The sequence below is a fragment of the Anomaloglossus baeobatrachus genome, chromosome 4 (assembly GCF_048569485.1).
Source record: "Anomaloglossus baeobatrachus isolate aAnoBae1 chromosome 4, aAnoBae1.hap1, whole genome shotgun sequence".
Taxonomy (NCBI): Eukaryota; Metazoa; Chordata; class Amphibia; order Anura; family Aromobatidae; genus Anomaloglossus; species Anomaloglossus baeobatrachus.
In genome coordinates this window covers 431,591,451-431,608,729 of record NC_134356.1, presented here as the reverse complement: position 1 = coordinate 431,608,729, position 17,279 = coordinate 431,591,451, and the positions used below count along the sequence as shown (strand labels likewise).

At 43.1% G+C, this 17,279-nt stretch overlaps 1 protein-coding gene across 2 annotated transcripts in view; it reads right to left on the bottom strand.

Annotated features, from left to right (window-relative positions):
* Nucleotides 1-17,279, bottom strand: part of LOC142303759 (TRPM8 channel-associated factor homolog) — a 145,447-nt gene that overhangs the window by 81,397 nt on the left and 46,771 nt on the right. For both annotated transcript variants that reach the window (XM_075345451.1, XM_075345453.1), the window contains exons 3-5: nt 11,830-12,755; nt 11,540-11,634; nt 1,193-1,406 (exon numbers count right to left, since the gene is read on the bottom strand). In XM_075345451.1, the coding sequence (XP_075201566.1) occupies nt 1,193-1,406; nt 11,540-11,634; nt 11,830-12,755 (1,235 nt within the window). The remainder of the gene's footprint in view (nt 1-1,192; nt 1,407-11,539; nt 11,635-11,829; nt 12,756-17,279) is intronic.

The window sequence follows — 17,279 nt, the reverse complement described above, 5'->3', positions numbered from 1 at the left end:
GGCCTTAAGGAACCATTTTAAATACTTAGGAAGCCTTTGCAGGATTTTTTTGGTAATTATTCTAAATTTATGAGATAATGACTTTTGGGTTTTCATTGGCTGTAAGCCATAAACATCAACATTAACAGAAATAAACACTTGAAATAGATCACTGTGTGTAATGACTCTATATAATATATGCGTTTCCTTTTTTGTATTGAATTATTGAAATAAATTAACAGTTTGATGATATTCTAACTTATTGAGATACATTTGATTGTCTGTTTATATGTATTTTTGTGAATTTGTCTTCAAATATGTATATGTATGTATGTTTATGTATGGTATGTGCATGTCTGAGTGTGTATTGGGACCACGAAAACCTGGTGCTGGCCCTGGTGTCTCATTCCACCTCTTTCCAAACTTTTAAATAAGAGGCCCCATTCAGACTTTTGCTATGGGGCCCCATGATTTCTATATACACCCCTGCGGAGAAGTGAGCAACCTAAACAACCAGTTAGCATTATGCCGGCGTCACACGGGACGGTCTATTGTGAGATCGCACGAGCGATCGTACCCGCCCCCGTGGTTTGTGCGTCATGGGCAATTAGTTGACCCCTGTCATACGCACTTACCTCCCGGGCGACGTCGCTGTGGGCGGCGAATATCCTCTTCCTGAAGGGGGAGGGACGTTCGGCATCACAGCGATGTCACACGGCAGCCGGCCAATAGAAGCGGTGGGGCGGAGATGAGCGGGACGTAACATCCCGCCCACCTCCTTCCTTCCGCATTGCTAGCGGGACGCAGTTAAGCTGTGTTCGTCGTTCCCGAGGTGTCACACGGAGCGACGAGTGCTGCGACGGGAACGATGAACAACCGGCAAACAGAAGGAGGACCGACATTTTGAAAATGAACGACATGTCAACAAGCAACTATAAGGTGAGTATTTTTGCTCGTTCACAGACGTTTGGAGGTGTCACACGGAACGATATCTCTGACGATGCCACATGTGCGTCACTAACGACGTGACCCCGACGACATATCGCCCGATATATCGTACCGTGTGACGTCGGCATTAGTCTCTGAGAAACCTATTTGAAGAATAAAAACTAAAAAGGCTGCTCTCTCTGTCAGCTGTGACTTTGCACCTCTCTGTAGTCTATATTCTTTCTAAAGGGAGCTCTAAATAGAACATGAAAAAAATACATCTCACCATTTATAAATGTCGGAGCTGGTTCTGCTCCATAGACTGTAACCGGAACAATTCCTAGTTGACTTTTCCCCTTGACAATAACATACAGGAGTCCTCCCCAGATACAGGATATCTTGACTTTCTCACTAATAACGTTCTTTGTACGCACAACTACTGGGGCACGGCACAACTCTTCTGCTGAGCTCAGGTCATCTGTCTGACAGCCAACCTGCACCTAAAATACAGTATGAAAGGGCATAAAATTAATTCTTGATGGATGCAGAAAAATCAACTTGGAACAAAAAAAAAAAAGGAATAAATAATCCTGTTAACAAGACAAAAATCTGAATACAAAGTAGATTTTACTACAAAATAATATCTTAAAAAAAACTTTATTGTGCTATAATGCATACTAAAAACAAGGACATTATGATAGAGGAATAAATGCCCTATTGATCGATAAAACCTGGAAATTCACCAACATGAAAGTGCCAGTGCATTATATGCCCATAAACATAAAGAATGACTTCATCATCAAGATCCCTACATGAAATTACATACAATCATAGTCAAAAGCCTAAAGATTCAAATAAATCCAAAAAATGAAAATACTTAAAATAGACTCATAATAACAAGAAGTAAGGAAAGTATAGGATCTAATAATACCAGAAATATGGTGCACAATCTAAACTACCCCTGTATTGTATGTAGTAACTTCATTTATGGATCAATCCATAGGCATATAATGCACTAGCTAGAAGATAAGTGGATCAATTTGCGGAGGCTTGAGTTTTAGTCAAATTTTCTGAAATTCGTGATTGCATTCAAAATTGCACACCATGAGATTCAATTTGCACACAAAAAACACTTGCCCAGCACCATTTCCCACTTTGGAGAAGCATCAGAGAGTGAGATAATGTACTTTTCCATGACCCAGCAGGCTCCCGCATCCCATAACGCTGTGTGCGCATGCTGATTTTTTTTTATTGCAGGTTTGGTGCAGTTTATAGTGCAGATTATTGCCCAAATCTGCATGGCTATACTTATGACAGCAAAATCACTGAGAATTCAGAAGTGCTGTGTGCATGTTGCTTCTTTTTTCCTTGCAGTTTTGGGTGCAGAAAAAAGAAGCAGCATGTCAATTCTTGGTGCATTTGTTTCTGCATTTTTTAAGCCCTTCCAGGCATTGATTTCACAAAAAACGCATGGCAAAAAAAACGCATAAAAAGGCACCAAAAATGCACTGAAAAAGCACCAAAAACACATGCATTTTTTGGTGTTTTTCTGCCACAAGGTGCATTTTTTTGGTGCCGAAAATGTCTTCACCTTATCTGCAGCGTGCGCACATATCCTAATAGTAAACTATAAGAAGGTGCAGTAAATGGCACAACACAACACAAGATATGATCCTCAATAAAATTCATATCTTTACTAATGACTAAACTATAAATAATAAAACAGCCTTAAAAAAAAGAGGATACCACACAGACAACTACACAGTGGTGGCCCAAAGCTAGGTTAATAATTACCAAAATAGCCTGAAATAGTACCCAAAAATTAAACCGGATAATGCTTATCACAGCTGCAGTAAGCTATAAAGTGCAAATGCAATTAGATTCTCCACATAGTACTCCTCATTCGGATAATACATTTTGATGTAGGCAACTGCCAAAGAAAATCCAGAACGACTGATTGTAAGAATTATTGCTCAGGGAAAAATCTAATATATAAAGCAAAGTGTATGTGTGTTTGTATGTATGTATTTACTGTATGTATGTATGTATGTATGTATGTATGTATGTATGTATGTGTGTGTGTGTGTGTGTGTGTGTGTGTGTGTGTGTGTGTGTTCGCTAAAGGAACTCGCACTGTCGCATTTCCAATCACGAAATTTTGCACAGACACTCCATGTGCCTCAGTCAACATCATAGACTATGTTTTGACTGGAAAATGTAACCCCGCGCTTTACAGTTATTCTCCAACAAACCTGCCTCCATTAAAGTAAATTAGCTACAAGCTATAGGTTATTAATAGCAGCGGTGTGTGGTTGCTATAGGAATGAAAGACATTCATAGTATAACAAGCTTATGTGTGAGGTAATAAGATGTCAGTAGAGAAACAGAGAGAGACAAACAGACATAGGCACAGACAGAGTAAGAGGCAGACAGGGAAAGAGACAGAGACAGACAGAAACAGATTGTCAAAGAGACAGAGGCATACAGACAGACAGACAGGGAAAGACGGATAGAGAGAGACAGAAAGAGACATACAGACGTAGACACAGACAGAGTAAGAGGCAGACAGGGAAAGAGACAGAGAGACAGAGAAAGACAAAGAGACAGAGGCAGAAAGACAGACAGGGAAAGAGACAGACAGAGACAGACAGACAAAGAGACAGAAAGAGAGAGACAGACACTCAAAGAGACAAAGGTCGATAGAGACAGACAGAAAAAAAGACACAGAGAGAGACAGACAGTCAAAGAGACAGAGGCAGACAGACAGACAGACATACAGAGACAGAGACAGGGAAAGGGACAGAGACAGGGAAAGAGAAAGGCAGGGAAAGAGACAGGCAGGGAAAGAGACTGACAGACAGACACAGACCTAGAGAGAGATAGACAGATACAGAGAGAGAGACAGACACAAAGATAGAGACAGAGATAGAGACAGACAGAGACTGATACAGAGACAGAGAGAGATAGACACAGATAGACAGACATAGATAGAGACACAGACAGACAGAGAGAAAGAGACAGACACGGAAAGAGACAGAAAGAGACAGACACGGAAAGAGAGACAGAGACAGACACAGAGACAGACAAAGACATACAGAGACAGACAGACAGAGACAGACAGACAGACACAGATAAACAGACACACAGAGACAGATGAAGACAGACACACAGAGACAGACACAAACAGACAGAGACTGAAAGAGAGACAAAGAGACAGTCACTAGGTACTGCAGCTAGTATATATATAGCTATACACACACACACAGTATATACAGTGCCTTGCAAAAGTATTTGTCCCCTTGAATTTTTCAGCCTTTTCCCACAATTCAGGCTTCAAACATAAAGATAAAAATTTTAATGTTATAGTGAAGAATCAACCACAACTAGGACACAATTGGGAAGTAGAGTGAAATTTATTGCTTATTTTAAACTTTTTAAAAAAATAAATAACTGAAAAGTGGCGCATGCAATATTATTAGTCCCCTTTAACCCCTTCACGACCGGCCGATTTTTCGCTTTCCGTTTTTTTTTTTCGCCATTCTTTTTCTGAGAGACGTAACTTTTTTATTTTTCAGTCAATATGGTCATGTGAGGGCTCATTTTTTGCGGAACGAGCTGTACTTTTAAATGAAACCATCAGTTTTCCCATATAGTGTACTAGAAAATGGCAAAAAAATTCCAAATGCTGAAAAATTGCAAAAAAAGTGCGATAGCACTATGGTTTTTGAGATAATTTATTCACTGTGTTCACTATATGGTAAAACTGATGTGTGGGTGTGATGCCTCAGGTCAGTGCGAGTTCGTAGACACCAAACATGTATAGGTTTACTTTTATATAAGGGGTTAAAAAAAAAACCGGAAGTTTGTCCGAAAAAAGTGGCGCACGTTTTACGCCATATTCCGTGACCCGTAGCGTTCTCATTTTTCGGGATCTTAGGCTCAATGACGGCTTATTTTTTGCGTCTCGAGCTGACGTTTTTAACGGTACCATTTTTGCGCAGATGCTACGTTTTGATCGCCTCTTATTGCATTTTGCGCAAAAGTTGTGGCGACAAAAAAACGTCGTTTTGGCGTTTGGAATTTTTTTGCCGCTACGCCGTTTACTGATCAGATTAATTGATTTTATATTTTGATAGATTGGGCGTTTCTGAACGCGGCGATACCAAATGTGTGTATATTTTTTATTTTTTTAACCCTTTAATTTTCAATGGGGCGAATGGGGGGTGATTTGAACTTTTAGGTTTTTTTGTTTTTTTTTAATTTTTTAAAACTTATTTTTTAACTTTTTTTTTTTATTTTACTAGTCCCCCTAGGGGGCTATTGCGATCAGCATTCCGATCGCTCTGCAGTATCTGCTGATCACAGCTGCAAGGCTGTAAACAGCAGATACGCTCTCTTTCTCTTTTGCTGTGCCCCGGGCACAGCGAAAGTGAAACTAAGTCAGGTGTAGTACAGGAGTCATCACATGACCCTGTGCTACCATGACAACTATCGGGAGTCACGTGATCGCGTCACGTGACTTCCGGTTTCGGCGGTAAGTAAAAACTTTACCGCGATCGCGCTTATAATGGCGCTGTCATGTATTGACAGCGCCATATAAGGGGTTAATCGGCACGAGCAGATAACGATTCTGCTCGTGCCTAGCAGGCACACATCTCAGCTGTGAAAATCAGCTGAGATGTGTGCCGATCGCGGCATGCTGCCGCCGGAGGACCGCGGGCAGTAAGATTATGTCATTTAGGACGTAATTTTACGGCCCGCGGTCGTTAAGGGGTTAAATAATACTTTGTAGCACCACCTTTTGCTGCGATTACAGCTGCAAGTCGCTTGGGGTATGTGTCTATCAGTTTTGCACATCGAGAATCGAGAGACTGAAATTCTTGCCCATTCTTCCTTTGCAAACAGCTGGAGCTGAGTGAGGTTGGATGGAGAGAGTTTGTGAACAGCAGTTTTCAGCTCTTTCCACAGATTTTCAATTGGATTCAGGTCTGGACTTTGACTTGGCCATTCTAACACCTGGATACGTTTAATTGTGAACCATTCCATTGTAGATTTTGCTTTATGTTTGGGATCATTGTCTCGTTGGAAGACAAATCTCCGTCCCAGTCTCAGGTCTTTTGCAGACTCCAACAGGTTTTCTTCAAGAATGGTCCTGTATTTGGCTCCATCCATCTTCCCATCAATTTTAATCCATCTTCCCTGTCCCTGCTGAAGAAAAGCAGGCCCAAACCATGATGCTGCCACCACCATGTTTGACAGGGGGGATGGTGTGTTCAGGGTGATGAGCTGTGTTGCTTTTACGCCAAACATATTGTTTGGCATTGTGCCCAAATAGTTCGATTTTGGTTTCATCTGACCAGATCACCTTCTTCCACATGTTTGGTGTGTCTCCTAGGTGGCTTGTGGCAAACTTCAACCCCTTAACGACTGCCGATACGCCTTTTAACGGCGACAAATTAGGGTACTTCTTCCGATCCGCCGCTTTTTAACGGCGGTCGGAAAAAAGGGTCTAGCGCCCCCCAGAGTCGGAAAATTTCCAGGATCTCAGCTGCTGGGGGTAGCTGAGACCCTGGAAATCATGATTCAGGCCAGTTTTTCCGGTCCCCGCTCACGTGATGACTGGTATACACCGTATATAGATGATCACCTTACAGTAAATGACAGCGCCGGTAAAAAATGATTTATCTCCCATCTGGCATAAACAAACATGTCAGAAGGGAGATAAATCTCCTCCCCGGTCCCCTCCGGTCCCCCGGTGTCGCCAAAGTGTCCCCCCATCCCCCCCTCCCGAAAATTCAAGATGGCCGCGCGCACACCGGCGCACACAGCAGCGCGCCGGCCGCATTTACCATTTTCCTCTGGTTTCTGTCGCATGTGCTATGACACATACGACAGGAAACTGCTCCCCAGGCCCTGCCAGGTCACCCCCTATTCCCCCCGGTAACCCCCGTACCTGTCTCACCGCTGATTCCCCTCCTCCTTCACAGCAGACGCTGGTCACACGTGCAGAGCAGCTGACAGCTCAGCTTCCTGTGTTCAGAGACGCTGGCTGCTTCTGCTTGGCACACTGCAGCTGTGACCCGGGGAGGGTGGGTGCAAATCTTTGCACCCACTCTCCTCAAATGGAGGGTCTGCACTCCTAGAAAATAGGGGATACGTTCCCTGAACGTGCCCCCCATATTCTAGAAGGTCCAGAATCATCGTGTGACATCCAAAATGGATTACAGGGGACCCGATTTTTTTTCTTATCAATAAATTGGTGAAAGAGGGGAGTTTTGGGGAGTGTTTTTCAAATAATTTTTTTTTTTGTTGTCAATTTTTTTTTTATTACTGTCAATTAGTTATGTCTGGTATCAAATAGACGCCATGACATCACTAATTGCTGGGCTTGATGCCAGGTGACATTACACATTTGGTATTAACCCCATTTATTACCCCGTTTGCCACCGCACCAGGGCAACGGGATGAGTTGAGGTGAAGCGCCAGGATTGGCACATCTAATGGATGCACCACTTCTGGGGCGGCTGCGGCCTGCTATTTTTAGGCTGGGAAGAGTCCCATAACCATGGCTCTTCCCACCCTGAGAATACCAGACCCCAGCTGTCAGCTTCACCTTGGCTGGTGATATAATTTGGGGGGACCCTATGTTTGTTTTTTTTTTAATTATTTATTTATTTATAAATAATTAAAAAAAAAAAACACAGCTTGGGGAGCCCTCCAAATTGATCACCAGACAAGATGAAGCTGTCAGCTGTGGTTTGCAGGCTACAGCTGTCTGCTTTACCCTAGCTGGCTATCAAAAATAGGGGGGACCCCACGTCATTTATTTTAATTATTTTTTTTTCTTTTTGGACTAAATACAAGGCTAGGCATCCTTTAGTGCCACATGTCAGCGCGCAATTTATTTCAACTTTTCCAAAATTCAAATGGTGCTCCTTCCATTCCAAGCCCTCCCATATATCCAAACAGAGGTTTTTGACCACATATGGGGTATCTCTGCGCTCAGAAGAAATTGGATAACAACCTGTGGGGTCCACGTTTTGTTATCAAATTCTGTGAAGTATTCGTGGATTCAAAATGCTCAATATACACCTAGATAAAAGCCTTTAGGTGTCTTGTTTCCAGAATGGGGTCACTTATGGGGGACCTCCACTGTTTAGGCACCTTAGGGGCTTTCCAAATGCGACATAGCGTCCACTAATTATTCCAGCCAAATGTTCAGTCAAATGGCACTTTTTCCCTTCCGAGCCCTGCTGTGCACCCAAACAGTTGTTTTCCACCACACATAAGGTATCAGCATACTCAGGAGAAATTGCACAATACATTTTATGCAGATTTTTTTCCTTTTGCTCTTGTTAAAAAAAAAGATATCTGGTTGAAGTAACAAATTTGTGGTAAAAATGTATTTTTTTTATTTTCACAGCTCAACATTATAAACTTCTGTGAAGCACCTGGGGGTTCAGGGTACTCACCAAACATCTAGATAAATTCCTTGAGGGGTCTATTTTCCAGAATGGGGTCACTTGTGGGGGACCTCCACTGTTTAGGCCCCTCAGGGGCTCTCCTAATGCAACATGGTGTCCGCTATTGATTCCAGCCAATTTTGCAGTCAAATTGCACTCCTTCTCTTCCGAGCCCTGCCGTGTGCCCAAATAGTTGATTTCCACCACATATAAGATATCACCAAGCTCAGGAGAAGTTGCACAATAAATTTCATGGTGATTTTTTTCCTGTTACCCTTGTGAAAAAAAGCTACCTGGTTGAAGTAACAATTTTGAGGTAAAATTTTATGTGAGGTATCACCGCTCTCATAAAAAAGTGGGTAACATACATTCGGGTAAAATTTTTGGAATTACCTCTTGAAAAAGTGAGAAAACTGATGCTAAAGCAACATTTTTGAGAAAAAAAGACAATTTTCAATATGACAACGTAACGTTATCAAACTCTGTGAAGTATCTGTGGGTCCAAAATGCTCACTATACCCCTCGATAGAAGCCTTAAGGGGTCTAGTTTCCAAAATGGGGTCACTTGAGGGGGGTTCCTGCTGTTTAGGTACCTTAGGGGATCTGTAAATGCAACATGGTGCCCGCAATCTGTTTCAGCCAACTTTGCTTTCCAAAATCAAATATTGCTCCTTTCGTTCCAAGCCCTCTTATTTACCCAAACAAAGGTTTCTGACCACATGTGGGGTATCGGTGCGCTCATAAGAAAGTGGGTAACAAAGTGTGGGGTCCAATTTTTGGTGTTTCCTCTTGAAAAAGTAAGAAAATTAGTGCTAAAGCAGCATTTTTAGGTAAAATGTTAATTTTTATTTTTTTCCATTCCACATTACTTTAGTTCCTGTGAAGCACCTGAAGGGTTAATAAACTTCTTGGATGTGGTTTTGAGTACCTTGAGGGGTGCAGGTTTTAGAATGGTGTCACTTTGGGTATTTTCTTTCACCCAGACCTCTCAAAGTAACTTCAAATGGGATGTGGTCCCTAAAAAATGGTTTTGTAAATTTTGTTGAAAAAATGGGAAATTGTTGATGAACTTTGAACCCTTCTAACTTCCTAACCCCAAAAAAAATTTGTTTTCAAAAATTGCGCTGATCTAAAGTAGACATGTGGGAAATGTTATTTATTAACTATTTTGTGTGACATAACTCTCTGGTTTATGGGCATAAAAATTAAAAGTTTGAAAATTGCAAAATTTAAATTTTTTTTCTCAAATTTCAGATTTCTTCACAAATAAAATAAAAAAATATCATCCTAAATTTACCTCTAACACGAAGCCCAATATGTCACGAAAAAACAATCTCAGAATCACCGGGATCCATTGAAGCGTTTCAGAGTTATAACCTTATAATGTGACACTGGTCAAAATTACAAAAAATGGCCTGGGCATTAAGTACAAAACTGGCTTCGTACTTAAGGGGTTAAATGACACTTTTTTTATGGATATCTTTGAGAAATGGCTTTCTCCTTGCCACTCTTCCATAAAGGCCAGATTTGTGCAGTGTACAACTGATTGTTGTCCTATGAACAGACTCTCTCCCACCTCAGCTGTAGATCTCTGCAGTTCATCCAGAGTGATCATGGGCCTCTTGGCTGCATCTCTGATCAGTCTTCTCCTTGTTTGAGATGACATTTTTGAGGGATGGCCGGGTCTTAGTAGATTTGCAGTGGTATGATACTTTTTCCATTTCAATATGATCACTTGCACAGTGCTCCTTGGGATGTTAAAAGGTTTGGAAATCTTTTTGCAACCTTGAGGGAGGGATTGCTCAGTGGTCACAGCAACGTCACTGACCAGGTATGTGCGTGTGACGCTGCCGTAGCGATAATGTTCGCTACGGCAGCGAGCACCAAATGTCGTACGAGCGACGGGGGCGGGAGCTATTGCGCTCGTCATCGCTAGCAATCGTTAGCGGTGTCGCAGCGTGTAAAGTGTCGCGGGCGGAGGGGCCGCGCTCTCTACGCTCAGGTCCGGGGCTGCTGCTGCTCGGTGGCTCGAGCGGTGGGTTGGACCCGGGGACTCGAGCAGCGCTCCTCGCCCACGAGTGACAATGGGGTGGTTTTGGGGAGATAGTTTGTGACGCCACCCACGGGTCGTGGTGATAATGGGTACCACCGCTGCTGGTGACGGGGATCCCTGGAGAGATGGTAGGGAGCAGCTAGGCTGTTATCCCCTCCGTGGGTAGGGGTTGGTGATCCCGGGGCCCGATGGTGATGCGGGGAGGCAGGGTAGCTGGTATGCAGGGTTGCAGGGGCAGCGCGGTGCCGGATGGCACTGTTGTACTCACTCAGAAACAGATGCACAGAGTCTCTGGTAAACCAAACGGCTGGATGGACGGGTCCCACAGCCGGCTGCAATGTGTTGTTCTCCCCGGACAGGGTGATGGTGGCTGTCTTTCCCTGCACCTTTTTAGAGTGTTCTGACTCCTGTGGTTGCCCACCGGTAGTCCGCTCCCCGGCGTATATGTGCCAGAGGAGCCCGTGTTGCCCGCAGGCGCTGGCCCTTGGATCTCTAGCCTATGACGGTGGCTATCTATCCTCACGGTGTGGACCTTTGCCTTCTGTCGGGTCTTGGTTGTTAGGAAACCCCTGGGGTTCCGGTCACACTCGGATTTGACCATTGTCGGCGGCTCCTAGCCTGGTCGGGGTCCAATGGCCCTGCCTTGTTGTGCTTAGCTTCACTCCACTCCCCGGTTCGGTACCGGTGGGCCACCGCCCGACCCCGGTCCTACGGTTCTGCAGAGGTCCACTAACTCCTGCAGACGGCCACCACCATCTGCTGACCTTGCTGTATGTGTCTGGGCTCCTACCCAGACACCGACAGTTTTTCCTCCTCACACTTCCACTGTCTACTCAAATCTTCTCCAAACTGAACTGCAGTGTCACTTTTCCCGCCTCCAGACCTGTGAACTCCTCGGTGGGTGGGGCCAACCGCCTGGCTCTGCCCCACCTGGTGTGGACATCAGACCGTGGAGGGAGCCAACAAGGGTTTTGTTTGACTGGTGTTAACTATCCAGGGGAGGGGGGTGTGTGTGGTGTTATGTCTGTGACTACCTGGCTAGTCCAGGGCGTCACATAAAGCACCCCTAACTACTTGATCAGACTTTATATGTTGTAACTCCAATTCTAAACATTACCTGTAGACCTTTCCCTACAGCTGATGCTGGAAATAAAAGTGTTGCTTTCATTCTGGGAGACAGGTAGAGTCCAGTACTTCTCCAGGCATCAGCACCTAGATATAAAATAATTCAGTAAATATTTGTCACTCCAATCAATTGATATAATAGTCAGTATAAAAACACATCTTATATGCAGATCACGTATTGAAGAAGAATCACTTTGTGATTGTATGAAGAAAACATGTGATATATTATTTAATCCATAAAGTATGTATGTAAAGTATACATTTTAGTTAAACATTCATTACCTAAATTTGTTGCATCAATATGCACGGTAACATAGGAATCATTCAGTTTATCCAGACAGCTCATTTCCTGGGCCAGGGTCATGATGAAAGCCTCTTTGGAGCAACTTTTTACTGGATGCTCTTTACTAACACTGGGTAATTTACATGTTTGTACTAGGTCTGAAAGTTTTTCCCACATTGATGAAACAATAGGACTCGCTGGTAACTTCAAAAAACTTGTCACATCCTTTCTGAGCTGACACAACCATGAACTCAGGGGTGGCTTTAATTCAGCCCCACTTTTGAGGTACTTCAGGAGTTGGCACAATGCTCTGGGGAAGTGATATGTTTCAGTTGCTGACTGAGGATCCAATATTTTATACACCTTTGGCTCAATTGTCATAGGCAGAATGGCAATTCCAAGTTTGTTAAGGATTTTATTGCCAGGATATTCTGAAACCGCATGTGGATTGGAGTAGGACCAGTACCAAGAATGACCACCGATAAGAAGACTTCCTCCCTCTGCCACAAACTCTTGGATTTTTTCAGCTTCCCCATCACTGTAAGATGTACAGCAATAAACACTGAGTCCTGGAACCAAATCAGATACTACACAGGGTAATCCTTCTTTCTGCAAGAGGTGAGCAAGGGATCCCAATTCTTTATTCACACCGATCTTCCCCTTTCTACCCTTGTCTAACCAAGAAATTGTGTTAATGATGAAAGTCTTAAGTTCAGGTTTAGATAGAAATTCTTCATGTCCCTCAACAACAACACGTCCTCTCCCATAAAAGGCGGCACCAGCAAAGCATCGGTAGTCATCAGTCATTCCAACTGGAAAAGTCAGAGGTCCGTGAAGTAGAAGTTCTGAAGAAAGACTTTCTCCACTGATGTCCAGACTGGTTATATTTTGCAGAATACTCTTTTGGTCTGTGGTGAAGTTCATGCTATAAAGAAGAGAATAATCACATTAGAGCTAACAGATAAGAGATATTGAAGCACCCTTTACATCAAGATGACAGGAGACAGGGTTATAAAACATTCAGTTGGTTGGCCAATTAAAAAAATGCGTCACATATTTTGAAGCTGGAGTTGTGAATGCAGGTTAAAGCTTGAGCTGCCCCACGTGCTAAAGGCCCTGTCACACAGAGATAAATCTGCAGCAGATCTGTGGTTGCAGTGAAATTGTGGACAATCAGTGGCAGGTTTGTGGCTGTGTACAAATGGAACAATATGTCCATGATTTCACTGCAACCACAGATCTGCCAAAGATTTATCTCTGTGTGTGACGGGGCCTTAAGACTAAATACCCTCCATGTAGTCAACATAGGTCATACTGTATATTAATACAGTTACTGGGAAGAAGAAGGAAACATCCAGGATCCTGGGAGACTCCAAAACGCAATCTAGGATTTGTGCGTAAAATTCCTTAATTAGAATAGAACAAAAACAAACCATAGATTACAGTGATATATTTAGCAGAAGTTTAACCTACCCATTTCGAAAAGTATAGTTCGACGTCGGTGAAGATGGGAGTAGGTGTGTATACTAACACATTGACAGTACACTACGCAGGGCCGGCTCCAGGTTTTTGTGGGCCCTGGGCGGAAGAGTCCCGGTGGGCCCCATCCACACGCAGACACACACATATGTACACATACATATACATATTTAAAGACAAACTCACAAAAATACGTATAGAACATAGATACACATCATACATGCATACAGACACACACAACACAACTCTGCTAGATACATACATACAGACACACACAGCTCTGCTGGATACATACACACATAGCTCTGCTACATACACACATAGCTCTGCTACATACATACACAGCTCTGCTGGATACATACACACATAGCTCTGCTACATACATACACACATAGCTCTGCTACATACATACACACATAGCTCTGCTACATACATACACAGCTCTGCTGGATACATACACACATAGCTCTGCTACATACACTCATAGCTCTGCTACATACACACACAGCTCTGCTGGATACATACACACATAGCTCTGCTACATACATACACACATAGCTCTGCTACATACATACACACATAGCTCTGCTACATACATACACAGCTCTGCTGGATACATACACACATAGCTCTGCTACATACACTCATAGCTCTGCTACATACACACACAGCTCTGCTGGATACATACACACATAGCTCTGCTACATACATACACAGCTCTGCTGGATACATACACACATAGCTCTGCTACATACATACACACATAGCTCTGCTACATACATACACACATAGCTCTGCTACATACATACACACATAGCTCTGCTACATACATACACACATAGCTCTGCTACATACATACACACATAGCTCTGCTACATACATAGCTCTGCTACATACATAGCTCTGCTACATACATACATGAATCTGCTACATACATACACACATAGCTCTGCTACATACATACACACATAGCTCTGCTACATACATACACACATAGCTCTGCTACATACATACACACATAGCTCTGCTACATACATACACACATAGCTCTGCTACATACATAGCTCTGCTACATACATACATACACATAGCTCTGCTACATACATACATGAATCTGCTACATACATACAAACATAGCTCTGCTACATACATACACACATAGCTCTGCTACATACATACACACATAGCTCTGCTACATACATAGCTCTGCTACATACATACATGAATCTGCTACATACATACACACATAGCTCTGCTACATACATAGACATAGCTCTGCTGCATACATACACACATAGCTCTGCTACATACATACACACATAGCTCTGCTGCATACATACACACATAGCTCTGCTACATACATACACACATAGCTCTGCTACATACATACACACATAGCTCTGCTACATACATAGCTCTGCTACATACATACATGAATCTGCTACATACATACACACATAGCTCTGCTACATACATACACACATAGCTCTGCTACATACATACACATAGCTCTGCTACATACATAGCTCTGCTACATACATACATGAATCTGCTACATACATACACACATAGCTCTGCTACATACATACATGAATCTGCTACATACATACACACATAGCTCTGCTACATACACACATAGCTCTGCTACATACACACATAGCTCTGCTACATACATAGCTCTGCTACATACATACATACACATAGCTCTGCTACATACATACATGAATCTGCTACATACATACACACATAGCTCTGCTACATACATACACACAGCTCTGCTACATACATACACACATAGCTCTGCTACATACATACACACATAGCTCTGCTACATACATAGCTCTGCTACATACATACATACACATAGCTCTGCTACATACATACATGAATCTGCTACATACATACACACATAGCTCTGCTACATACATACACACATAGCTCTGCTACATACATACACACATAGCTCTGCTACATACATACACACATAGCTCTGCTACATACATAGCTCTGCTACATACATACATGAATCTGCTACATACATACACACATAGCTCTGCTACATACATACATGAATCTGCTACATACATACACATATAGCTCTGCTACATACATACAGACATAGCTCTGCTACATACATACACACATAGCTCTGCTGCATACATACACACATAGCTCTGCTACATACATACACACATAGCTCTGCTACATACATAGCTCTGCTACATACATACATGAATCTGCTACATACATACACACATAGCTCTGCTACATACATACATGAATCTGCTACATACATACACATATAGCTCTGCTACATACATACAGACATAGCTCTGCTACATACATACACACATAGCTCTGCTACATACATACAGACACACACGTAGCTCTGTGGGGCCCACACACACAGCTCCAGGGGCCAGCACATACAGCACCGGGGGGCAGGGCATACACCTAAGGGGGGAGAAGCCCATACAGCTCCCCAGGGCCCATAAATCGGGGGCGGGGAGGGCACATACCTCTCAGGTCACGGTGGAGAGGGGGCCCACACAGCGCCGGAGAGGGGGCCCACACAGCGCCGGAGAGGGGGCCCACACAGCGCCGGAGAGGGGGCCCACACAGCGCCGGAGAGGGGGCCCACACAGCGCCGGAGAGGGGGCCCACACAGCGCCGGAGAGGGGGCCCACACAGCGCCGGAGAGAAGAGCTGTGCTGGGGGTCGCTGGCTGGCACTGCAACTCCTTCATCTGTGGGACTGAGCAGGCCGGTCGGTAGCTCCGCCCACAGATGAAGTTCAAACCAGGAAGTCTGCGCGCCTTAAAGGGACGGCGCTGCAGATTCCTGCCGAGGACTGCGGAACTCGGCCCGGGGGCACCAGAACTGACGAGGCCGAGTGGGCCCCCCCGGCTCTCCAGGGCCCCGGCATTTGCCCAGGTATGCCGCGTGCTGACGCCGGCCCTGACACTACGTACTCATATTCATAGATTTAGAGAGAAAAAAAATTAATGGGAGGATGACTTTAATTTCCATAGAAAGGAATGACTTTGCAATTTATCTAATCACTCTTTATAACAATCCGGACTTAATACAAATGAATACAATAAAAAGTTGAGCAGCAAGTCTCATAATTTTTGGTCATGACTGTACAGTATATACATATGTATATTTACATTCATGCATACATTTGGGTTCTATATATAGTATTAAGGAGGGGGTATCGATAGCCTACAGTAAGTAAATGTGCACATTGACACATGGTATAGCCTTTTCTGCAAAGCATATTTCATATAGAAAGAAATAAGGCTATGAAATATCGCCTATCAAACTGGGTGACATTTCAACAGGAGAAGACATGATGGATATGTTTTCTACAATTGTTATTCTGTATCACATTATCCTATTATTTTGCTCAATGCTCTGTATATATCTAATTATCACTGTGATATCTACTACTGACCAGACACGGTGATACTTAGTATATATTACAGCATTAGTGACCCCTGCTATTGATCACTTAGGCTGTATTAAACTTTTTTATATTGCACATTTGTGCTTTATAGTCAGTACTTTTATATGGCAGCTTTGTGTCAATAGTTGTAAGACACTCATTTACACTCTGCTTGTCACATGTCCTTTCTTGCTATGTGTGTCTTCTGTGTGAAAACATTTAAACCATATGTGTCATTTGTCTAAGTATGCTTTGCATTTGTTATTGGCTACATATTTGTATTGGAAGTATAAACCCAGTGATTTGCAGTAAAGGTCACATGTTGCTATATCATGTAATCACAGTAGTAATATACAGTCATGGCCACCCTGTGTTGGCACCAGAAAAGAATTGTAATTACACATTTTATTACACACATTTATCTGCTGTGACTGTATTGGAATAACACAAAAAAAAAAAAAAAAAAAAAAAAGGCAGATTGGACATATGTCACACAAAACTCCAAAACGAGCAGGACAAAATT